The following is a 24,932-nucleotide window of genomic DNA, read 5'->3' on the forward strand; positions in this document are numbered from 1 at the left end:
TCTGTCTCCTGGTGGACTAGTCAGGGGAGGATCAGCTCTGCTGCAGGAACAGGCCAACCCTGAAATCTCACTGTGACAGCACAGGGGTCGCTTACTGCTCATTCACATCAGAACCCTGAATGGTTGCTCTGCTCTATTCAGTCTTTTTTGGGGTGCCAGTGTTTCATTATCTAGTGCCATAAGAATGTTGCCTAAAAAATCCCCACAACATAATAATAAACATGTCTTTGGCTCCTGAGTCTGTGGGTCAGCATTTTGGCTGGCAGCTCTTTTGGTCTCAGATAGCCTGTCCTCATGTCCTGGGTGGGTTGACGTGACAGAGTGACTGAGCTCTCTCCTTTTCCAGCAGGCCAGCCCAGGCATGGTTTTAAGGTAACGGCAGAGAAGGCAGAGCAAAGCAAAAACAAGCCAGTGCTGTTTGCAGCTTCTGCAGGTGTCTCATCTGCTGACATCCCAGACTCAGAGGAGTGAAATGGACCCACCTCTTTAGTGAGAGGAGCGCAAAGTCACCAGGCAGAGGGCCTGTAGAGGAGAAGGATGCCATCAATCCGCTATGGCCCCAAGGTCTCTGCTGCTGAAGGGGAAGAAGGCGGCCAGGGATACAGTGTGGGATGTTGACAGGGGCTGGACCGAGAAGAGGCACAACCCACATCCCACTGGCCAGACCCCAGTCTCGGGGCCCCAACATGCCTGAAGGGAGGCCGGGAAGGTGCGTGTCCAGGGAGAGTAAATGGGATTGGCAAGTTTCCCAGATCTGCCACACATGGGACCCCACCTCTGTCCCCAAATGCTCAGAGACTCCAGATTTCCCCAGGTGCCTCAGGCCTGACCTCTGGGCCCAGAAGCCTCTGACACAGTGGCCAAGTGTGCTGATTAAGCAGCACCGTGCACCCTTTCCCAACTTGGGCATCACCAGCACTGGGTGAGCCCCCCCGTGGTCTGGAGCCTCTCACCAGGTCCTCCAAACCAGAGGCTGAGTCCCGGGATCTGGTGAGTCCCCTGATGACCCAGGAAGTCCAGGTGCCCTTTCAGTCTGGTTTGTGTGACAAACAGCAGTATTTGGGGTCGTCTCAACCCTGGCAGTGTCCCTTGCTCACAGCTTATCTCCTAGGAAGGGTCAGCCAGGCCGCAAACCAGGCCAAGTCCTGCCAACTGGCACTGTTCTGGGCACATTACACCTGAATGTGGACCTGTCACCAAGTCATGGGACGGCTCCAAACATTCACGTTTTGTTGCCCAAGACCATGGGCCTCAACTCTGTCCCCTCCATTTTGTTCTCTTTCTCCCCAACCTTGGGGGTCCCCCACAGTCCCCTCTGCCAGGCCATCTACGTCCTCCAGGCCTGCTGCCTCTGCACCTTCCCCTCAGGCTTCTCAGAAAACCCCTCCATCCAAATGACCTGTTCATCTGCGCCCCTGCTTCTGTTTCAGTCAAGCTTCTGTTGCCTCCCTAGTTGTGGTCCCAGCGTGTATTGAATGGTGGGCCCTCAGGCCCGGGATCTCTGAGGGGACCAGGAAGACATAGGCAGCAGCCTCTGCTGCTCCCACCAGCTCTCCCGGCCCAGGGAGGCGGCCGCTCTGGAGGAGTTTCCCAGTGGGCACTGGCTCGTACTGGAGTTGAGAGGCCTACAGATGTCCTGATGGTTGGATAAGCTTCTTAAATAACAACTGAATGGTTTTAGTAATCCCAGACAGATGTGGAGCATGCCCTCCAGGGGGTTGCAGGCCAGAGTGGGCTGAGAGACCAGGGACAGGCAAGCGCAGAGATGTTGTCATAGGTGTGGAGATGGGAGTAGTACTGGGCAACCGGAAGGACATCAAAAGGCCACCAACCCACTCACTGTTGGAGGGCTTCACAGAGGGGTCAGGACTTGTGTTCCTGAAAATTCACAACCAGGAATGCAGCTTGTCCATCCCCTGCTCCGATCCCTGCACTCACTGCCCAGCCACACTGAGCTTCTGGTTCTTTCAACAAACAGAAGCTCTGTTTCTGTTGAGGCCTTAGCCCATGTGTTCCCCCTGCCTAGAACATGCTCCTTCCACCTCTCCCACACCCAACCTCTGATTGTTCAGCTCCTCCCCTTTTCAGCTGAGTGGCAGGGATAAGTGTTTGGACAGGGAGGAAGCAGTTCATCCTACTTAGATTCTGGCCATTATTGCTATTTAGTCCCTTGTTACGCATGGGTGGTCCCCAGACCAGCAGCAGGACATTGTCTGGAAGCTTCTTATGAAGTGTGAAATTGGAGTTTTTATGCTCACATGATTTCTATTTTTTAATTTTTTATTGCAGTAACATTGCTTTATAACATCATATAAATTTCAGGTGTACATCATTATACTTCTATTTCTGCATAGATTATATCACGTTCTCATGTTCACCACCCAAATTGTAATTACAATCCATCATCACATACATGTACCTAATCATCCCTTTCCCCCTCCTCCCTCCCTCCTTCCCCTCTAGTAACCGTCAATCCAATCTCTGTCTCTATGTGTTTGTTTGTTGTTGTTTTTATCTACTACTTATAAGTGAGATCATATGGTATTTGACCCTCTCCCTCTGACTTCTTTCACTTAGCATAATACCCTCAATGGCCATCAGTGTTGTCACAAATGGCTGGATTTCATCATTTCTTATGGCTGAGTAGTTTCCATTGTGTATACATACCACATCTTCTTTATCCATTCATCCCTTGATGGGCACTTATGTTGCTTCCAAGTCTTGGCTATTGTGAATAATGCTGCAATGAACACAGGGGTGCATGTACCTTTACAAATTGGTGTTTTCAAGTTCTTTGGATAAATACCCAACAGTGGAATAGCTGGATCATATGGTAATTCTATCCTCGATTTTTTGAGGAATCTCCATACTATTTTCCACAGTGGCTGCACCAGTTTGCACTCCCACCAGTAATGTATGAGAGTTCCCTTCTCTCCACATCCTCTCCAACACATGTTGTTTCCTGTCTTGTTAATTAAAGCCATTTTGACGGGCGTGAGGTGATATCTCGTAGTTTTGATTTGCATTTCCCTGATAGTTAAGGACGTTGAACATTTTTTCATGTGCTTGTTGGCCATCTGTATATCTTCGTTGGAGAAATGTCTGTTCAGGTCTTTTGCCCATTTTTTAATTGGGTTGCTAGTTTTTTTGTTGTTGAGATGTGTGAGTTCTTTACATATTTTGGAGATTAGCCTCTTATCAGATACCTGGTTTGCAAATCTTCTGCCAATTGTTAGGTTGTCTTTTCATTTTGTTGATGGTTTCCTTTGCTGTGCAGAAGGTTCTTAGTTTGATGTAGTCCCAATTGTTTATTTTTTCTATTGTTTCTCTTGCCCCGTCAGATATGGTGCTTGAAAATATGTTGCCAAGACCGATGTCGAAGAACGTACTGCCTATGTTTTCTTCTAGAAGTTTCATGGTTTCAGGTCTTACATTCGAGTTTTTTTTTTTTTTTTTTTTTTGTGAGAAAGATCAGCCTTGAGCTAACATCCATGCCAATCCTCCTCTTTTTTCCTTTTTTTTTTTTTTGCTGAGGAAAACTTGCCCTGGGCTAACATCTGGTCCCATCTTCCTCTGCTTTATATGGGACGCCGCCACAGCATGGCCTGATAAGCAGTGCATCGGTGCGTGCCCAGGATCCGAACCTGGGCCGCCAGCAGCAGAACGCATGCACTTAACCACTATGCCACGGGGCCAGCCCCACATTCAAGTCTTTAATCCATTTGGAGTTAATTTTTGTGTATGGCGTAAGATAATGGTCTACTTTCATTTTATTGCATGTGGCTGTCCAGTTTTCCCAGCACCATTTGTTGAACAGACTTTCCTTTCTCCATTGTATGTTTTTGGCTCCTTTGTCAAAAATTAGCTGTCCATAGATGTGTGGGTTTTTTTCTGGGCTTTCGATTCTATTCCATTGATCTGTGTGTCTGTTTTTGTGCCAGTACCATGCTGTTTTGGTTACTATAGCTTTGTAGCATATTTTGAAATCAGGGAGTGTGATACCTCCAGCTTTGTTCTTTTTTCTCAGGATTCCTTTGGTTATTTGGGGTCTTTTGTTGTTCCACATAAATTTTAGGATTCTTTGTTCTATTTCTATGAAAAATATTGTTGGAACTTTGAAAGGGATTGTATTGAATATATAGATTGCTTTAGGAAGCATGGACATCTTAACTATGTTAATTCTTCCAATCCAAGAGCAGGGAATATCTTTCCATTTCTTTGTCTCTTCTTCAATTTCTTTCAGCAATGTTTTGTAGTTTTCAGTGTACAGATCTTTCACCTCTTTGGTTAAGTTTATTCCTAGGTATTTTATTCTTTTTGTTGCAACTGTAAATGGGATTGTATTCTTAATTTCTCTTTCTGCTACTTTGTTGTTAGTGTATAGAGATGCAACTGATTTTTGTATGTTGATTTTGTATCCTGCAACTTTTCCTTATTCATTTATTACTTCTAAAAGTTTTTTGGTGGATTCTTTAGGGTTTTCTATATATAAAATCATGTCATCTGCAAAGAGTGACAATTTCACTTCTTCCTTTCCAATTTGGATGCCTTTTATTTCTTTTTCTTGCCTAATTGCTCTGGCTAGGACTTTCAATCCTATGTTAAATAGGAGTGGTGACAGTGGGCATCCTTGTCTTGTTCCTGTTCTTAGAGGGATAGCTTTCAGTTTTTCACTATTGAGGATGATATTAGCTGTGGGTTTGTCATATATGGCCTTTATTATGTTGAGATACTTTCCTTCTATCCCCATTTTATTCAGAGTTTTTATCATAAATGGATGCTCTATCTTGTCAAATGCTTTCTCTGCATCTATTGAGATGATCATGTGATTTTTATTCTTCATTTTATTAATGTAATGGATCACGTTGATTGATTTGCAAATGTTGAAGCATCCCTGCGTCCCTGGAATAAATCCCATCTGATCATGGTGTATAATCTTTTAAATGTATTGTTGTATGCAATTTGCTAGTATTTTGTTGAGGATTCTTGCGTCAATGTTCATCAGTGATATTGGTCTCTAATTTTCTTTTTTTGTGTTGTCCTTGTCTGGTTTTGGTATCAGGGTAATGTTGGCTTCGTAGAATGAGTTAGGGAGCTTCCCCTCCTCTTCAATTTTTGGAAGAGTTTGAGAAGGATAGGTATTAAGTCTTCTTTGAATGTTTGGTAGAATTCACCATGGAAGCCATCTGGTCCTGGACTTTTATTTTTGGGGAGGTTTTTGATTACAGTTTCAATCTCCTTACTGGTGGTTGGTCTATTCAAATTCTCTATTTCTTCTTGATTCACTTTTGGAAGGTTGTATGATTCTAAGAATTTATCCATTTCTTCCAGATTGTCCAATTTGTTGGCATATAGCTTTTCATAGTATTCTCTTATAATCTTTTGTATTTCTGAGGTGTCTGTTGTAATTTCTCCTCTTTCATTTCTGATTTTACTTATTTGAGCTTTATCTCTTTTTTTCTTGGTGAGTCTAGCTAAAAGTTTGTCAATTTTGTTATTCTTTTCAAAGAAATAGCTCTTGGTTTATTATTTTTTTTCTAGTCTCTATTTCATTTATTTCTGCTCTGAATTTTATTATTTCCCTTCTTCTACTGATTTTGGGCTTTGTTTGTTCTTCTTTTTCCAGTTCCTTTAGGTGCACTGTTATATTGTTTATTTGAGATTTCTCTTGTTTGTTGAGATAGGCTTGTATTGCTATAAACTTCCCTCTTAGAACTGCTTTTGCTGTATCCCATAAATTTTGGCATGTCATATTTTCATTTTCATTTGTCTCCAGGTATTTTTTGTTTTCTCCTTTGATTTCTTTGTTGACCCAATCGTTGTTCAGTAGCATTTTGTTTAATCTCCACATATTTGTGGCTTTTCTGATTTTCTTCCTATAGTTGATTTCTAGTTGATACTGCTATGGTCAGAAAAGATTTGGTATTATTTCAATCTTCTTAAATTTATGAAGACTTGTTTTGTGGCCTAATATGTGATCAATCCTGGAGAATGTTCCATGTGCATTTGAAAAGAATGTGTATTCTTCAGTTTTTGGATGGAAGGTTCTGTATATATCTACTAGGTCCATCTGTTCTAGTGTGTCATTTAAGGCCAATGTTTCCTTATTGATCTTCTGTTTGGATGATCTATCAGTTGGTGTAAGTGGAGTGTTAAAGTCCCCTACTACTATGGTGTTACTGTCTATTTCTCTTTTTATGTCTGTTAATAATTGCTTTATATATTTAGGTGCTCCTACCTTGGGTGCATAGATATTTACAAGTGCTATATCGTCTTGTTGGATTGTTCCCTTGATCATTATGTAGTGCCCTTCTTTGTCTCTTGTTACAGTTTTTGTTTTAAAGTCTATTTTGTCTGATATGAGTATTGCTACCCCAGCTTTCTTTTCATTTTCATTTGTGTGGAGTATCTTTTTCCAACCCTTCACTTTCAGTTTGTGAGTGTCTTTAGATCTGAAGTGTGTATCTTGTATGCAGCATATATACGGGTCTTGTTTTTTTATCCAATAAGCCGCCCTATGCCTTTTAATTGGAGCATTTAGTCCATTGATATTTAAAGTAGCTATTGGTAAGTATGTACTTACTGCCACTTTTTAACTTTTTTTTCTCGGTGTTTTAGTAGTTCTTCTCTGTTCCTTTCTTCTTCTCTTGCTCTCTTCCCTTGTGGTTTGATGGCTTTCTTTATATTATGTTTGGCTTCCTTAGTTTTTTGTGTATTTATTATAGTTTTCTGGTTTGTGATTACCATGGGGTTCATATACAGTAACCTATGTATATAGCAATCTATATTAAGTTGATGGTCTCTTTAGTTTGACGTCCATCTGAAAGCTCTACTCTTTAACTCCCCTCCTCCCACATTTTATGTTTTTGATATCATATCTAACCTCTTTTTTGTTTGTTTGTATACATTACCCTCTTATCTTGGAAATAGATAATTCTTCCTATTTGTGGTCTTCTCTTTTCCCCTTAAATAAGTCCCTTTAGCATTTCTTGTAGTACTGGTTTCTTGGTGACAAACTCCTTTAATTTTTGCTTGTCGGGGAAACTTTTTATCTCTCCTTCCATTTTGAATGATAACCTTGCCAGATAGAGTATTCTTGGCTGTAGGTTTTTTCCTTTTAGCACTTTAAATATATTGTGCCACTCTCTTCTAGTCTGTAAGGTTTCTGCTGAGAAGTCAGCTGATAGCCTTATGGGGTTTCCTTTGTATGTAACTTGTCTTTCTCTTGCAGCTTTTAGGATTCTCTCTTTATCTTTAATTCTGGACATTTTAATTATGATGTGTCTTGGTGTGGGTTTACCTTGTTTGGTGCTCTCTGTGCTTCCTGTACCTGGATGTCTGTTTCCTTCCTTAGGTTAGGGAAGTTTTCATCTATTATTTCTTGAAATAGATTCTCTGCCCCTTTGTCTCACTCTTCTCCTTCTGGGACACCTATAACACGGATGTTAGTGTGCTTGATGTTGTCCCAGAGGCCCCTTAGACTGTTGTCACTCCTTTTAACTCTTTTTTCTTTTATCTATTCAGCCTGAGTGATTTCTTCTAGTCTTTCATTCAGCTCGCTGATCCATTCTTCTGCATCCTCTACTCTGCTTTTGAGTCCCTCTAGTGAAATTTTCATTTCCAGTATTGTATTATTCATTTCTGATTGGTTCTTTTTTATATCTTCCATTTCTTTGTTGATGTTCTCACTAAGTTCATCCATTCTTCTCCCCAGATCAGTGGCACCCTTAACACTCTTTGTTTGAACTCTCTGTCAGATAGGTTGCTCATTTCTGTTTCATTTAGTTCCTTTTCTGGGGTTTTGTCCTGTTCCTTTACTTGGAATGTATTCCTTTGCCTCCTCATTTTGCCTCTTTCCCTGTGCTTGTGTCTATGTATTAGGTAGGTCAGCTACATCTCCTGCTCTTGGAGAGGTGACCTTATATAAGTGATGCCTTATGAGGCCCGGCAGCGTGCTTCCCTCTCATCACCAGTTCCCAATGTTCCACGAGTGACCCCTGTGTGGGCTGTGTGTCCTTCTGTTGTGGTGGGGTTGCTCTTCTCATAGGTGCCCAGGGAGGCTGAGCTGTACCCCTGGCTAGCTGTTGTAATGCTCAGCTGCTTGCAGTTGTTGTGGGCCCTTCAGTCTCTTTATCAGGTGTGGGGAGCCCCAGCACAGTTTGCTGCAAGGTCTAATAGCACATTCCTGTTGCAATATTTCAATGAAGTGACTAGGCCCCCAGTGTGGCTGGTTGTTAGGCTCAGGGGTTTACAATTGCTATAAGCCTCTGGCCTTTAAGTCTCTTGTCAGCTCTCTGAGGATTGCAGCTGGGTGGGGTACAGGAGTACCCAATTGTTTCAGGCTTTGGAAGGTAAGTCCAATCCCCTATATGGTTCTTTGAGAAGTACAAGTCTTCTGCAGCTGACAAGCCCCACGGCCCACAGGTCCACACACACAGTCAACACAGTCCTGCCCTGTGTGCATGCCCTGACTTCCTGAAGTGGACTCAGTCTCTCCAAGGCAGGAGCCCCACACACTCCACAAATGCCCCACACTCCCCACCTGCTCCTTGTGCATGCCCTGCCCCACAGAGGTGGACCCATCCCCCAGGCTGTAGAGAATCCAGGTAGTTCACTTAGCAGGCCCATAAGTTGCCTAAGGGCTTGTTGCTGGGTGGGGCCATTCCCTAGTGTGGGCTGCCTACCTGGCTGAGCTGGATTAAATCAGTGCTCTAGTGGGTGGGGCAGGCCCTGGGCTAGCAGGCCAAGGGAAGAACTCCAATGACAACTGCCAATGTCTGTGTCAGCACACCCACACCAGGTCACAATAATGGCTGCTGCCAATGTCCCAGTCCCTGGAGAGGTCTCACCTCTCACCAAGATGCATTCAGAGCACTCAGGTGAGTCTCTTTTCACCAAAGGACTGTGCACCTTTCTTTCTGGTGATTTTAGGTTGTTTTCTGAAATGGGTGGATTTGTGTGTGGGCCCTTTAAGAGCTGACTTTAATTTCTTTGTGAACCAGCATTTCTGGGGGTATTCTCCAATGTTGTTAGTAGCAAGCAAAGTCAGATATTATGCCACTTGTCTTGGTTGTGCTGGGTCCAAAAAATGCCTATAGCAGGAATGCTCCCCAGCTCAGGTACCCACTCCTCCAGGGAAGTCTGTGTAACTTTGGGCTGCTCCCAGGTAGCCATGAAGCACTGCGGCTTGTGAAGGTGGCATTTTTCTCTCCAGAAGGGAGTTTCTGACTCTTCCACCTCAATTAGGATTGTCGTTTTTTGCAGGGGTTCCTCTTATCCAGTTTTCAGTTCTCTCTCAGGTAATTTTTCCAAGAGTAGTTCTAAATTGGCCGTGTCCGTGGGAGAAGGTGAGTTCAGAGTCTGCCTGCGCCGCCATCTTGGCTTCTCTCAATGCCCACATGAGTAATATTAGCACATTAGTATTAATCCTGGACAGTCTCTTCTAAATGCAACATAGTGGCCAGCCCCCCATGAGCCTCTGGCTTCTCCTCAGGCAGAGGAAGTCAGGGGTCCCCTCTGCTGGTCGGTGCTCCCCCTTGTCTGGTCGTCCCTCATGAGGGTGCTGGTGAGCTCTAACAGCTGGGGACAGAGGCCAGTTGCTCCCTGGCTGGTGACTCCTCGGCTCTTCTTCCCAGACCAAATCCACACTCACTGCCGAAGGAGTTTTAGGCAGGTCTTTCCTGAAGGATTCAGGTAAGGGGCCCCCAGCTGCACAAGGGAGTGCACCTGTGTTTGTGAATTGGAGGAGGGTGTTGGGTCAAGAGAGTGGGCTACAGGGAACAGGAAGTGAAACTGGAGCTTCAGACTCAGGCACCAGATGTGATAGACAAGAAATTTAACGAGAGATCAGAGGCCCAAATGTTGACATTCCAAAGGAGGTTATCAAGACAGTTTAGGGCATTGTCAGGGTTTCAGGGAGGCGAAATGGGGAGTAATGGCTTCGTGAGTGGAGGTTTTCTCTTGGGGGATGAAAATGTTTTGAGACTTGATATAGGTGGTGGTTGTACATCATCGTGAATGTACTAAATGCCACTAAACTGTACACTTTACACTAATTTTATGCAACGTGAAATTCACCTTGCAAAAATTAGAAAAAAAAAAGGAAGAGTTTAGATGGCTTGAAATCTCTAAGAAACATACAAAATGTTGGAGAGAGCAAAGATGATGAGAGGATTTTGTTGGAAGAGTTGCTGCCAGGCCATGAGTCAGCTGTCACCACACAGACTGGGGGAGGGAGGGGCTACATTTAACCCCACCCCTTGATAGGAGACACCTTGAGGACACCTGTGTCCACTTTTGCTGTGGAGCAAGAGCACTGACTCCTGAGGAATCTCAAGTCATATTTGGCACCTGTAGTCTTGGAACTTTGGCAGAGTTAGGATGTCGCTCTGTGTGTATGTGTGTGTGTGTGTGTGTGTGTGTGTGTGTGTTAGAGAGAGAGAATGGGAGGGGAGGGCAGGGGAGAAAGTGGTTTTGCTGCCTGGGGCTGTGGGCAGTGGGTCCTGCAGGCCTGTGGGAATGCAGGCAGAGGGGAGGCAGTGGCTTAGGGAACAGCAAAATGGAGATTTCTGATTTGTTTAAGGACTCCTTGGGCAGGTGTAGGTGACTGATAGTTTTCTAGAAAGTAGGAAGACAGGAGGGTGAGGTCAAGGAATTTTAGAGGTCACTGACTTGGACCCAGCAGTAAGAAAACCTAGAACACTGACTCCAAACTTCCCTTCACCTTTCTTCAGCTAATAAGTAACTCGTTCAATTTGGGGACGAGGTTAAATATGAACTTGGTAAGGTTTTAAAGACATCAAAGTTTCCTTTTATGTAACAGTGTACTGGTTAAACTAGAGTTGGTTTTTGATTTTGCCTCCTGTGCACACACCTCTGCCTGGCACACGCATGTGTGCCCATGTGTGTATGTGGGTACATGAGGAAGGTCTGCCAACCTGTGCTTCCTCTACCTGCCCTGACTGTTCTTCTTCTTCCTCTTCTTCTTGTTTTTTTTTTTTATTTAGGTAAAATGTAAATAACATAAAATTTACCATTTTAACAATTTTTTTGTTTTGGTGAGAAAGATTGGCCCTGAGCTAGTATCTGTTGCCAATTTTCCTCTTTTTGCTGAGGAAGATTGTCCCCGAGCTAACATCAGTGCCCATCTTCCTCTATTTTGTATGTGGGATGCTGCCATAGTATGGCTTGATGAATAGGGGGTCAGTCCACACCCGGGAGTCAAACCTGCAAACCCCGGGCCGCCGAACTGGAGCACGCAAACTTAACCACTATGCCATTGGGCCAGCCCCAACAATTTTTAATTGTACAGTTCAGTAGCATTAACCACATTCACAGTGTTGTGTAACTATCACCACTATCTATTTTCAGAACTTTTTCAACACCCCAAACAGAAACTCTATACCCATTAAGCAACAACTCCCCATTCCTTCCTCCTCCTAGCCCCTGGCAACTGTTATTCCACTTTCCGCCTATTCCGGGTACCTGCTTTAAGTGGAGTCATACACTATTTGTCCTTTTGTGTCTGGCTTATTTCATTTAGCCAATGTTTTCACGGTTCATCCATGTTGTAGCAGGTGTCAGAATGTCATTAACTTGTGAAGGCTCAATAATATTCCACGGTATGTATACACTACATTTTGCTTACCCGTTCATCTGTTGATGGACATTTGGGTTGTTTCTACCTTTTGACAAGAGTTAATTTGTTTTTAAAACCGTCCAGGAAAAAGCAACATTTAAGCTAGGTAGTGAATTAAGGAGGTAGTGAATTTTTAATTGGGTGTCATTATGGGGAGGAGGTCATGAATCAGTTTTTTGCATGTATTGTAAACCAGGCCTTCTGAAAAAAATCAGTGTGACAATGCCCAGATTTGTACACTGGGGATAACCTAATTTAGATTTTGTGAAATATGAGGTTTGTTATAAGAATTTTATTTTAGGAACAACTATTGAGGAAATACAGACTTGTGAGCAGGCGGCAGACTGGGGTTTTAAAACTAGCAGCTGACTGGACACAGTGATGAGACATCTACTTCGGGCACTAGAGGAAATTAAACAGGGGCCCTGCCACTGTGGGCCAAGCCACCTAAAGCTAAGGTTAGAGAAGGACCATAGGGGAGAGCACAACCTAAATGTTCATCTCTCCAGCCAACATCTCCCCTCCGGGGGAATCTTAACTCAGTGGGGCGTGAACCAGGGGAGAAGGGCACCTGTTGCTTGAATCAGCTGCCCAATGAGGAAGAGAAGTGCACATGGGGAAAAGTGAGCACCCTCATGGCTTGTGGGTCTAGGAAACAGGAGGCCGGGTACCCTGATGGGGTGCTGGGTGGGAGCCCTGACCCTACCAGAAGCCCAGGGGCTCAGGGGAGCGAGGTTTGGTAGGAAGGTTGGCTCCAGTGGAGCTGTCACCATGGGGCATTCTGAGAGGTGGGAGGAGAAGAGGAGGTGGTTTGTTGTCTGTTGGGTGCAACATGGGGGGGCTCCCTTTCTCCCAACCACTGAAGACATGAGTGGATTCTCCTTGGAAGCACCAAGAGGCAGCCTGGAGCCTTGATAAAGATGTTGGGTAACCTGGGGATCTTTGAACTTGAACTGCAGTTGGATATGAGGTACGCCAGAGTGGGAACAGGAAGCTGAAGCTGTAGCCCACACCTGCCTGATGAGACAGAGACAGAAGGCTGAGCAGGACGACAAACCCGCTGGGGGCTCTATGCTGCCCGCCTACCACACATACTCCTTTTGTCTGGGGAGGTGATACAAGCCACCCGGTCTCTCCGACTGCTCCCCATGCAGCCTGCCCTTCATTTTCTTTCTCATTGCACACTTTCAAACTGCTACCTTGTTTTTCTTTTTCAAGTGTATTTTGTCCTCACTGTTGACAGTATGTAGTTTGTCTTTTGAATTATTTTAGCTTAACTTATTTTCTCTTAAGATTTCCGACCTGGTATTTTGTGTGTGTGTGTGAGGAAGATTAGCCCTGAGCTAACATCCGTTGCCAATCCTTCTCTTTTTGCCGAGGAAGATTGGCCCTGGGCTAACATCTGTGCCCATCTCCCGCTACCTTATATGGGACGCCACCACAGCATGGCTTGACAAGTGGTGCATCAGTGTGCGCCCGGGATCCAAACCTGCGAACAACGGGCCGCCAAAATGGAGCGCGCACGCTTAACCGCTACACCGCTGGGCTGGCCCCTGACCTGGTATTTTTATCTTCCCCCTTTTAAAAAATTTATTATGTTTACTACCTTAATTTATAAATTCCTGGTTTCATCATCCATTTTAAAAATTATTTTATTTCTTCTTAAAAATCAGGACTTCATAATTTTTTTGTGTGTGTGTGAGGAAGATCAGCCCTGAGCTAACATCCGTGCTAATCCTCCTCTTTTTGCTGAGGAAGACTGGCTCTGAGCTAACATCTATTGCCAATCCTCCTCCTTTTTTTTTTCCCCAAAGCCTCAGTAGATAGTTGTATGTCATAGTTGCACATCCTTCTAGTTGCTGTATGTGGGACGCGGCGTCAGCATGGCCGGACAAGCGGTGCGTCGGTGCGCGCCCGGGATCTGAACGCGGGCCGCCAGTCGCGGAGCGGCCCACTTAACTGCTAAGCCACGGGGCCGACCCAGGCCTTTATAATTTTTAAAGTTCTCTTCTTTTGACATTTTAAATGTTTTAATTTAGGCTTTTCAATTCCAAGCTATATATTTTACAAATTTCTTGACGTTTGTGATTTTTATTTCTTATAAGTTATAATTCCTTTCACTATATTTCATTTATATTTTACTGTGGAAAATATACATAAAATTTGGCATTTTAACCATTTTTAATTGTACGATTCAGTAGCATTAAGTACATTCACAGTGTTGTATAACCACCATACATCTCCAGGACGTTTTCGTCCTTCCAGACAGAAACTCTATACCCATCAAACACTAACTCCCCATCCTCCCCTCCTTCAGCCCCTAATAACCATCATCCTCCTGTGTCTCCATGAATTTGCCTGTTCTAGGTACCTCATATAAATGGAATCACACAATATTTGTCTATTTCTTTTTTGCCCTTAACTTTTAATTACTGTTCTTAAACTTTTGTCTCTTTGGATTTTTATCTATTTTATTTGCACCCTTAATTTAATTAAAATTGTTTTTATAACGGTGTTTTTTGCTTTGTCGTGCTGGTGAGGTCACTCCATGGGGAAGCTTGGCCTTCTCCTGTCCCCCAGTTCTCTTGAAAGTTCTCTTGTCTCCTTGGTGTCCTTCAGTAGATCTTCTATCCCATTCAAGACTGGCTTTCCAAAGAAGTCTCCCTGGATGACTCAAGACATAGATTCAAAACCCTTCCCAGGCATTTAACACCTTTGGGTCGCCTGGATGCCACCTCCTGATTTAAGCCGAGGGTTCCCGGTCTCGTCCCTTCCCTTTCACCAGCAGTATTTCTCTAACGTGCATGGTGAGCGGAAGGTTTCGTCCTGCTGTTATTCCTCCGTGTGTCCTGTTGCTGCTGGCTTCTGCTTAGGCTGCCCTCTAGCACCTGTGCACTAGGGTAAAACACAGGCTACCCCAGTAAATTTGATTTCACATACACAATGGATAATTTTTTAGTATAAGTATGTCTCAAATATAGCATGGGACAGATTTACACCAAAAAATCATTTGTTCACCTAAAATTCAAATTTAACTGAGAGTCCTACATTTTTATTTGCTAAATCTGGCAGCCCTACTGTGGACACTACCCAGAATTCCAAACTTGATTCGTCCCCAGGCTGCCATCCTTCCAGGAGGAGGAGGTAAGGACTAGTCTCTTTTCCCTTTGCCTTTTCCTCCAGGCTCTACATAAAAATACACCAGACTGGGTTAATCTATGATAATTTATTAACCACAGGGCAAGGGCCACATCAGAAGGGAATCACAATGTAGGTGTACACGATTCCAGATCTAGGCAGGCCTTCCCCGCTTGGACAGTTTGATATGCATTCTCTGCCGTCAGAGAGGTTCGGTGGACGCACATCGGAGAAATCTAGAGGGTAAGCGTGGGGCCAACCCCAGCTACGGCCTTGGGGTTGGCCTGCACTCCAAGTTCCCCAGGACATGAGTGTTTTCTGAGGACAGACTTGGGACATGCATTCACATGCAAGAGGCTGGCATGGGACTTGCTTCAATTCTGCCCAAGAAGACTGAGTCTTGGTGGAGTGACTATTAGAAACCAGTTTTGGGGAGGAGTGGACAGAGGAAAACCTACCTACATCACAGGAACTATAGTCCAATATTCCAGGTGGGGCCCTCAGAAGAACCCATGAAAGCACCAAGAGAGAAAAGCAACTTGAGAAAATAGACTGCCAGGGCCAGAGAGCATGAAGCCATGTTGCAGCCTCCACCCCCACCACACAGACACACACAGACGCACATACAACAGACGTGTGCACACGCAGAGGTGGGTCAGAAACCTCCATGAGCTGCTCAGGGAGGAGAGATATGTCAGCTCCCCCACATGGTGCACAGCGGGACCCAGCTGGGGAAGAGAGATTTTAACTCTAAATCAAGGGGGGGGTTTTGATTTAGGGACTGGGCACTTTCACTTGAGTGGAGGCTGGGTTTTCAATGAAAAGTGAGCATCACCAAATGTATGATCATCTAAAAGTGATCAGAACAGTCAAGGGATTACCTGAGTTCTCATCCTTAGCATAAGGGAAGGAATGCCCCCAACAGAGCAGGCTTAAAAAGTGCAGTGAGAGACAAAGTTGGGTCCTGATATTTATAGCAGTGCTGTTCAGAAGAGCTAGAAATTATGTATAACTAGTTATGAATGTTTGTTCAACAAACTTCTTACTGTAGGATTAGAAAATATTTGATACGTATAAAATAATCTTACATAAATTATAATGCACAATAAAATGAATACCCGTGAACTAAAGAACTAGAAACGTGTCACTATTTTTGACGTGAAACTGTCTCTTCCCCAATCCCATCCCCCTCAAGACATAACCACTATTTTGAGGTTTAAAAAAAATCCATCTTTCCCTCCATCTATCATCCTAAAACCCCATGTCCATATGTGTCCCTAAGCAATATGTTGACCTTGGCATGGTTTTGAACTTTATAATGATGGTGTCACACAATGCATCCTTCTGTAGTCTGTTTTTTTCTACTCAATATTGTTTCTAAGATTCCTCAAGGTTTATGTGTGTGGCTGTTGTTCATTAATTTTCTTTTCTGTCTAGAATTCCACTGCATAAATATACAACTTTTCATTTATCCACTCTCTTGTCAAAGGACATCTGGGTTGTTTCCAGTTCTTTGCTATTATGAGGAATATTGCTGTCACCCTTCCAGGGGCTGACTGGCTGGGGTGCCCTTGTGTTCAGGGCACACACACAGGGTCACAGGGGTGTGGAGTGAATGCACGCTCCCTCAAGCAGCACGTGAATTCCACTTGATCCACAAGCTTTCCTACACTCACAGTGTCTGACAAAAATTTTTGCCAATCCAGTGAGTGTAAAAAGGTATTTCTATTCTGCTAATAATAAAGTCAAGAGATTTTTCCTATTTTTACAGGCCAGTTGCGTTTGTTCTTCAGTAAAATTGCCTGCTTGTGTTTTTATTTAGCCCATCTTTCTATAAACTGTCTTTTTAAAAAAATGACTCACAAGAGTTCTTTATATACTTTGGATACAAATCCTTTGTTGGTTACATGTGCTGCAATTATCTTCTCCCATTGTGTGCCTTGTATTTTCACTGTCTTTATGGTGTACTTTGATAAAATTTTTACATTTTATCAATTGAATCTATCAATCTTTTTCTTTATGGTTTGCTTTTTTTTGTGCCTTAAGACATTTTTCCTTATGTTCTTAGAGATACTCTCATATATTTACTTCTAAAAGTTTTGTTTTGCCACTATTTAAATCTTTAATATTTTTTAGTTTAGATTTCAATCAAAATTATGTAAGTACCTACCTATTGTAAAGAGTCAGAGTTCTATGGCTTGGTGATGGGAATGAGCAGCCCTTACACTTCTCCATGCGCACTCACCTCCACCTCCCTTATGAGCTCTGTGTGGCTCCTCCCGATTGTTCAGTTTCAGGCTGGTCTGCTGACCGCTGACCAGGAGGTTGAGGCCATGCCTCCACCATGCATACGCACCCTTCCCATTCCCAGCTTCCCAAAGTGGTTAGATCCCCGTTTGGGGTACATCAATATTCTGTGTTTATTTCAAGCTAAGTTATATTGTAAAACTATGATATTACTTATCTTTTCTTGCAGGTTTTTGTTTTGTATTATTTTCCTTGGAATTGATAATTATCTTTTGTTGGTTGTTGTTTAGTATTTTATGTATTTATCATCTATTCAACTCCAAACTCTATCAGATGTTTAAATATATCCTCATGACGTTCAGGTGTCTCTGGTAACTGAATAATTAGATCTCCCTGAAGTTTTCCCAGAGCCTCTGGCCTGCAGTCTGGACTGATCACCCTCTGGGTGCCATTCAACAAATTCTTGTTGAGCCAATGATGCACTACAGTGTGCTCGGCCCTGGCAAAACAAAGTGAACAAGGACATTATGATTTTTGCCTGCGTGGAGCTTACTATCTAATGAGATTCAGGAAGCAACGAGTTTTCCATTCCTAGTTATTTTCTGGGATCTGGAGTTGACTGCTGCCTATCATAAGATGGCACCAGGTGTATCTCCTGGGTATGAGAGGGCTGCTCCCAGTTTCCTCCCTGAGAAGCTCTCAGCCTCTAAGTTAGGGACTGACAGTGGCAACTACATATATACTTTCCCACGTTTTCTCAATTGGTCCCTGTCTCATGAAATGAAGCTAGAGTGGGAATTTTTTTAGTCCAGCCCCAGGTGCCCAATGGTCAGTTGAGGTTCTGGACTTAGATTCTGATGTTAGGCTGTATGGGGAGCAATGGTGAGGCTGGACAAACACTGTGATGAGAATGGGTCAGGGATTGTAGGAATATGTGATACTGCCCACACCTCTCTGGGGACATGCTGGACGCCAAAACCCCATGCAGAAGTCTAGAAATCTGGGCTGACCTCTGAAGAGGCTCTATTTTCTCTAAGTCGAGAGCAGAGTCTCAGATCTAACCTGTGCAACAATAAGACCACCCAGAGTGAAGGCATCAGAATAGGAGGAAAACAGGTCCAGGGACAAGAGAGTGAGAAACACACACACACACACACACACACACACACATACAGAGAGAGGGAGGGAAAGAGGGAGAATTTACCCCAATGTCTAAGGAGGAGTTGGCTTGGGCTAGTGGGTATTTTCCAGCCAACTACGGCTCTCTGAAAAACAGGAGAGAAGCAGATAGGGCTAGAGTCCTATCCACCATAGACCAAGAAAATGAAGAGCCCACATCTATGTACCTTGTGACTGTAACCCCCTGAAAATATAGCCCAGTCAGATTTGGAAAGTGACCCAGCCTTGGAGGGTTTGTAGTTTCCTTTGATCAGGATCTTCACCTTGGAGAGTTGCAAGAGGGTGAGAACTGTGGAGATGAGCCAAGAGTGCCCCCTAGAGGCCAATAATTTAGTCTTAATTTTTAATACTATTCTGCCCCGACCCTCACCCCTACCAGCATTCATGAGTATTTAGTGAGAAACTGGGAAAGGCCAGTAAAAATAAAAATAACATTGTAGGTTAAAATCACCTAGCTCCCAATCAGGTAAAGATGAAGACCATGTCAACAGTTCAGCTTGGCCTAACTTTCTAACGACCGGCCAGCAATGAATTGGGACACAAAATGCATTGTGATTTATAGTTAGAACACTCTGCCTTCTTTATACACTCCCTCACGCCACACTGCATGTGCCCATGGTCACTGGAGGCCTTTGAGGGGTTGGGCAGAAACAGAAGCTGCCTTCAGGGAAGAGGAGTGGCTGCGGAGGCTGGAGCCCAACCTCCAGGAGAAAAGAGGGCAGTGGGTTCTCAGGTTAGGTGTGAACTGGATCTAGAAAGAAGCCATTCAGGAGTGAATCCCCACGACAGGTCAGAACCAGGGGCAATGGTTCAGCCTGGGCCTGGGCTTCTTGCACCTGTGCAAGAACAAAAACCAAAGCAAAACAAGCAGCTCCAGGTCCTGCCAGGCATGGGGAACAAAGCACTTTCAGAGTAAGGTCCTGGGGGTGGGGGCGTTGGGGGGTGTGGTGAGGGTGGGAGCAGAGCAGCCTCATGCCTACAGAAGTGGCAGCATGAGGTGGGGACACTGTGGCTTCTGCCAGGTGTGCAGCCTGGAGCATCCTGAGCTCTCAGGGGCAGAACAGATTCTGGGAGAGGCCCTAGGATTACCTGTGAGGCCAACGCTTAGGTTCTGCAGGCAGCACTCAGCCAAGGAAAACTGCATTGTGAGAACTCTCGACAGTCCTCCCCCACGCCGGGCGTTCATTTCACACCCGGGTTGACCCTGCAGGGGCTGGTGGCCTGGGAAATACTGTAATAATGTGAAGCAAGCCTGCAGATTTCTTGTTCACACTAACCTAGTGGAGATACTAATGGCTTCTCCCCAGGCGCCTGCACTGGCATTCTCAAGGAGGTGTGTTCTGGCTGGGGCTAGGAGAAGCTAGCTGCCAGCTGCCACCTGTGGCTTCTCAGGCCCTGAACCTAAATGCTCTGGGAAGGCGCCTACATGACACAGCCCTGGGCCTAAAGAGAATCATGCTCATCATTCCTAGGCAGACTCCATCCTGTCCTGGTTTCCTTGCAGACCCAAGTTTCCAGACAACTATCACTTTCTGTTTGTTTTCTGAATAATACCTTCTCACAAGACATGTAAATAGTCACACAGCATTTGAAAGCTGAAAGGGGAGTTAGACATACTAACCTTCTCATTTTACAGGTAAACTGGCCCAAAGTGCTTAAGTGCCCAGCCAGAAAGAGAAGAACTAGGAGTAGACATCATGTACCATGGGTTCTGTTCTGTTCTCTGAGCCTTCTTCATAGCCTCCTTCTGGGGTAGGAAGGGAGCCTCGGTGGCACCATTTGAAAGCTCTTAGCCGTGCTTGGTGGCAGGGCCTGCTCTTTGATATAGCCTTTCAGGAAGCCTTCTGGGGAGGCAACTGGCCCCTACTGCCCTGCTGGGGCTTCGCTGACTTAGAATGAGGCTGCTTAGCACCTTCTCCTCCTCAACTTTGGGCCTTAGCTGTAATTCCAGGTCACAGGATTAAGTGCTTTATGTACATTATCACATTTATTAACTCATGCTTTTCAGAAGTGCTTTTCCAGGTTATACACATTGATTCCATGTGTGATGCTAAATGGTCTGAGGCTTCAATCTTGAAAACAAGAGAGTGGCTGGGGGAAAGTCCACCAGAGGCTACTGGCCTTTCTTCCCAGCCTACAGAGCCAGCCCCTGAACCCAAGGTGCCTGTGTCTGCCAGGAGGCTCTGGGCATGCCCAATGAGTACCCAACCAAACACCCTCTCCACAAAGCCCACGGCAGCGCTCTTGCCACGTCACGCTGTGTTTCTAAAGAAAGCCCACATTTTCCTTCCCACAGCCTATTTCCGCTGTTGATACCTTTGCACTGAGGCTCCCCACACACCTCAGGGAAGATATCGCACAGCTCCCTGTACATCTCCAGATGGGAAAGAAATGATCATCTGTTGCTTGCTTTACTATAAGTCAATCAGAAGTTATTTATTTCTAAAAGTATAAAAACACATATAAAAAGGGACTTATTCTCGGCTAGAATTAAGAGATAATGTCATCATAACAAACATCCCGGAGGGCAAAGCCACTGTGGTGAAAGTATTGCTCCCAAACCATGAATAATCTTAATCACCACTTTGCCTCAGACTCTTTAGAAGGCTACCACTTCTAAATTACACATGGACAACGAATTAAATTTTATTAAACCAGACTCATAAAAGTAAGGATTGTGCTTCTCCAGGTTGATAAAATATAATTCCAAGGCTCTGAGGAAAATAATCTTATGTCAGTCCCAGGGAACTTTTCTCCCCAGGAGTTGATTGGTTACTTTCTGTGGAAGAAAAGAAAGGCAGGAAAGAAGTCAGATACTCTGGCCATCAGGGGCAGACAGCCACTCCTTACCCCCCATGTGCCACTTAAAAGACCAGTGTGGTCTTGTTTATCTTCCTCAGCTACAGAAACTATGGTCATTATACAAAAAATACTTCCTGAAGTGTTTAGGAAAGATGATCTATATCACTATCTATTATTTCTATACAGAAACCTATAATCTATACAGATAACCTATAATCCTGACAGACTAACTCATCTATCGGTTCACAAACACACAAGCACAGTGAGAGGCCTGGCCTTCTGACGCTGACACCCCAGACAGGCCATGCGGAGCCACGGGCCTCCCCACCTGAGGGAGCCTGGCCCAAGCTCTGGGGTGTGCTCCAGAAGCAGTTCTCCAGTCCCACATCAGTCTGTATGAACTGTCTTTTGGCTTCTGACTTTCAGAGTCCTCTGGGGTGAAGTGGGGGTGGGAAGAAAATGAGAACAGTGAAGGATGTGGACCTTCAGGCAAGCAGCCTATCTGGTTTCTCAAGGAATTAACTGGCAGCAAGTCCCCTGGCCTGTGAGGTTCTGGGACTTGCGGCACCGCTGATTCCACTGGGGCCACGGGGAGGAAAGAGTGGTTGCTTTGAGGCTCTGACTCCCCAAGTTACCAACTCTCAGGCTACACTTGGACATTTTCTAGTTTATTTTAAAAGTTCCAGAGGTATATGATTTACCCATAAGAGGCATAAAACTACCATTTGGGACTCTGGAATGAAAACGCAACAATTTTGATAGATTTGGACATTTCCACCATGACATCTAAACTGACTCCTAAGTATGAAATTTGGCTTCATTCCAAATGTATGCCTGGAAGATGCCTTCTTTAGATTTGCCTTTTTAGATTTGAAATCTAGTCACAGGTGCCTTTATCTTCCAAATTTTAGCAGTGGTCCAGTGCATTACAAGCTTAAGTTCACTCCCTAAATGTCACTAATTCAAACAGGTCAGATGTGTTTCTCTCAATTTCTCTTTCCCCTGATAAACCTGATCAATCCCGCTCTAGGACTGACTGACCTTTTTATATAGCTGGGCTCGCAGCCGGTATGACTTATATTCCGATCTCCTCTTTTCCTCTTCTCTCTTTTTCTGTACTTCTGGGAGCTGCTCATAAATCCTTAGAAATGGCACCAATGGAAAGGGAGAAAACAATGAGGTTATCAGACTACTACAGCAATGAGGTTATCAGCAGAGGCACATGATCTCTTTTCACCACATCTCCCTGTGAGGGGACTAAATGCCCCTCACAGACAAGCCCTGGGCCCCTGTTGTGTGCTCAGCTCCCTGTTAGACACTTAAACACAAAGAACCCCAGCCTGGGGTGCTCATGTCTGCAAGAGGAGACGGATAAATAAAAACATAATAAAATCCTGCATATAGTGGTTACTTCCAGCAAAGGAGTGAGATAAAGGGGTGGAGATGAACTGCTTTTCACTTCACATGCAAAAATGTATAGTTTCAATATAAGATAATGAACATGTATTACTACTATATTTTTAAACACAAGGGAAATAATGGGAAAGAGAAGTATATTAGTGGTTATAACTACAAAATGCTACACACAGTTACAGGAAAAGAAGAAACTTATTCTGACTGAAGAAGATCAGGGAAGACGAGGGAGGAGACGAAACTTGAGGTGGGTCTTGAAGAATAGATAGGAGCAGAAAGGGGACAGGAGGAGAAGGGAGTACTGGTAAGAATGGAGTCCAAGCCTCACGGAAAGAAGTCTAGGGGAGCAGGTGGGAAGCAGATGGGGTGAAGGTGAGGTGGGCTGTGGAAGGTCTCGTAGGCATGTGAAAACCTTGGGCTCTGTCCTATCAGGGATTGGGTGCCACTGATTTTAAGCAGGGAGGAACATGATCAAACATGCATTTGATAAATACACTTTAATTGGAAATAATCTAAATTTCCAATAAAAGAACAAACAGATTATGAAATATAATGAAATTATTACAAAGCATAAAAAAAGATGTTTCAAAGAATTTTTAATGATATGGGAAAATGTTCACAATAGTTGAGCAAAATAAAGCAGGCTACAAACCTGTATATACAGTATGATCAACAACTTGGGGGCAAAAAGGTGTGTGTTAATACAGGTCTCTGCAAAACCCTCACTCCTGCCAGAAACAGGACTAGTGTTAGTTATGTTTAGATGGAAGGATTATGATATTTATTTTCTTACTTCCACTTCTCTCTATATTTGCTAAAGTTTTCTATAATCTGTAAAAAAAATATCATTGAAAATGATGTAGAGGCTCTGTGAAAAATAGATTAGAGAAGATGAAGAGTAGAAGCAGGGAGAAGAGCGGTTCTCCATGAGTAGAGGCTAGCCTTCATCAAGGCAGTGAGGAGAGTGGGTTCCAGAGCAATCAAGAAGCCGAGTCTCCAGGACAAGCCAGCTGGCTGCATGTGCAGTCATGGGTAACATGGCTGGAGGTGATCAACCCCCAGCTTTCTAGCCAGGTGAGTGGGTGGCCCCAGCAAGTATGGGAGTGGAGAATGGGGAGTTCCATTTTGGACACAGTGGAGATGACTACTAACTGAAAACACAAAAGTGAAGGTCAGGAGAGAGACCAAAGAGAAACAAACATGCATTTTTAAAGTCACTGTTGATGAAAACCACACTGAGATATCATCTCACACCTGTTAGAATGGCTACTATCCAAAAAAAAAAAAAAAGCAAGAGAGATAACAAATGCTGGCAAGGATATGTATGGAGAAAAGGGAACCCTTGTGCACTGCTGGTAGGAATGTAAATTGGTGCAGCCTCTACAGAAAACAGCATGGAGGTTCCTCAAAAATTAAAAATAGAATTACCAAATGATCTGGCAATTACACTTCTGGGTATACATCTGAAGGAAATGAAATTACTGTCTTGAATTGATATATGCACCCTTGTGTTCACTGCAGCATTATTCACAACAGTGAAGACATGGAAAGAACCTAAGTGTCCATCAATGGATGAATGGATAAAGAAAATGTGATATATGTGTATAGATAGATAGATAGAAATAGATATATAGATAGATAGATATAGATAAAGAAAATGTAATACACATACACACAAACACACACAATGGAATATTATTCAGCCATTAAAAAAAAAAGGATATCCTGGGGCTGGCCCTGTGGCCTAGTGGTTAAGTTCGGCGCACATCGCTTTGGCAGCCTGGGTTTGGTTCATGGGCGCAGAACTCACCACTTGTCGGTGGCCATGCTGTGGCGGTGACCCACATACAAAATAGAGGAAGACTGGCACAGATGTTAGCTCAGGGCAAAGCTTCTTCAGCAAAAAAAAGGATATCCTTCCATTTGCAACAACATGGATGGACCTTCAGGGCATTACGCTAAGTGAAATAAGTCAGACAGAGAAGGACAAAACTGAATGATCTCACTTATATGTGGACTCTAAAAACATCAAACTCCTAGAAACAGAGAATAGAATGGTGGTTGCCAGGGGCTAAGGGATGGGGGGAATGAGATGTTGGTCAAAGGGCACAAACTTCCAGTTACAAAATGAATAAGTTCTGGGGATCTAAGTATAGGATGGTGACTCTAGTTAACAATACTGTGCTGTATACTTGAAATTTGCTAGGATAGAACTTTAATGTTCTCACCATAACAACAACAACGACAACAAAATGATAATCATGTGAGGAAAGGTGTTAACTAATCTTATTGTAGTAAACATTTTGCAACATATATGTGTATCAAATCATCACGTTGTGCACCTTAAACTTACACAATGTTATTTGTCAATTATATCTCAGTAAAGCTTGAAAAAAAAAAGTCACCATTAAAGAAGGGATAACAAAAGCCACTGGAAAACAAGAGTTATCCAAAGGAGAACATGTGGCATGAAGAGAACATCTGCTTGGACCAGAAAGAGTGTATTATAGGGCTC

At 43.9% G+C, this 24,932-nt stretch overlaps 1 protein-coding gene across 1 annotated transcript in view; it reads right to left on the reverse strand.

Annotated features, from left to right (window-relative positions):
* Window positions 1–20,832: 20,832 nt before the first annotated feature.
* The window catches only part of ALMS1 (ALMS1 centrosome and basal body associated protein), a 226,413-nt gene continuing 222,313 nt past the window's right edge, over window positions 20,833–24,932 (reverse strand). The window contains 2 exon segments of the mRNA XM_087436571.1: window positions 20,833–20,981; window positions 22,046–22,145. Coding sequence (XP_087292697.1) covers window positions 20,937–20,981; window positions 22,046–22,145 — 145 coding nt within the window. The 3' untranslated portion in view covers window positions 20,833–20,936.

Source organism: Ceratotherium simum, chromosome 11, assembly GCF_057802395.1.
Source record: "Ceratotherium simum simum isolate JZ-2026a chromosome 11, ASM5780239v1, whole genome shotgun sequence".
NCBI classification, from domain to species: domain Eukaryota; kingdom Metazoa; phylum Chordata; class Mammalia; order Perissodactyla; family Rhinocerotidae; genus Ceratotherium; species Ceratotherium simum.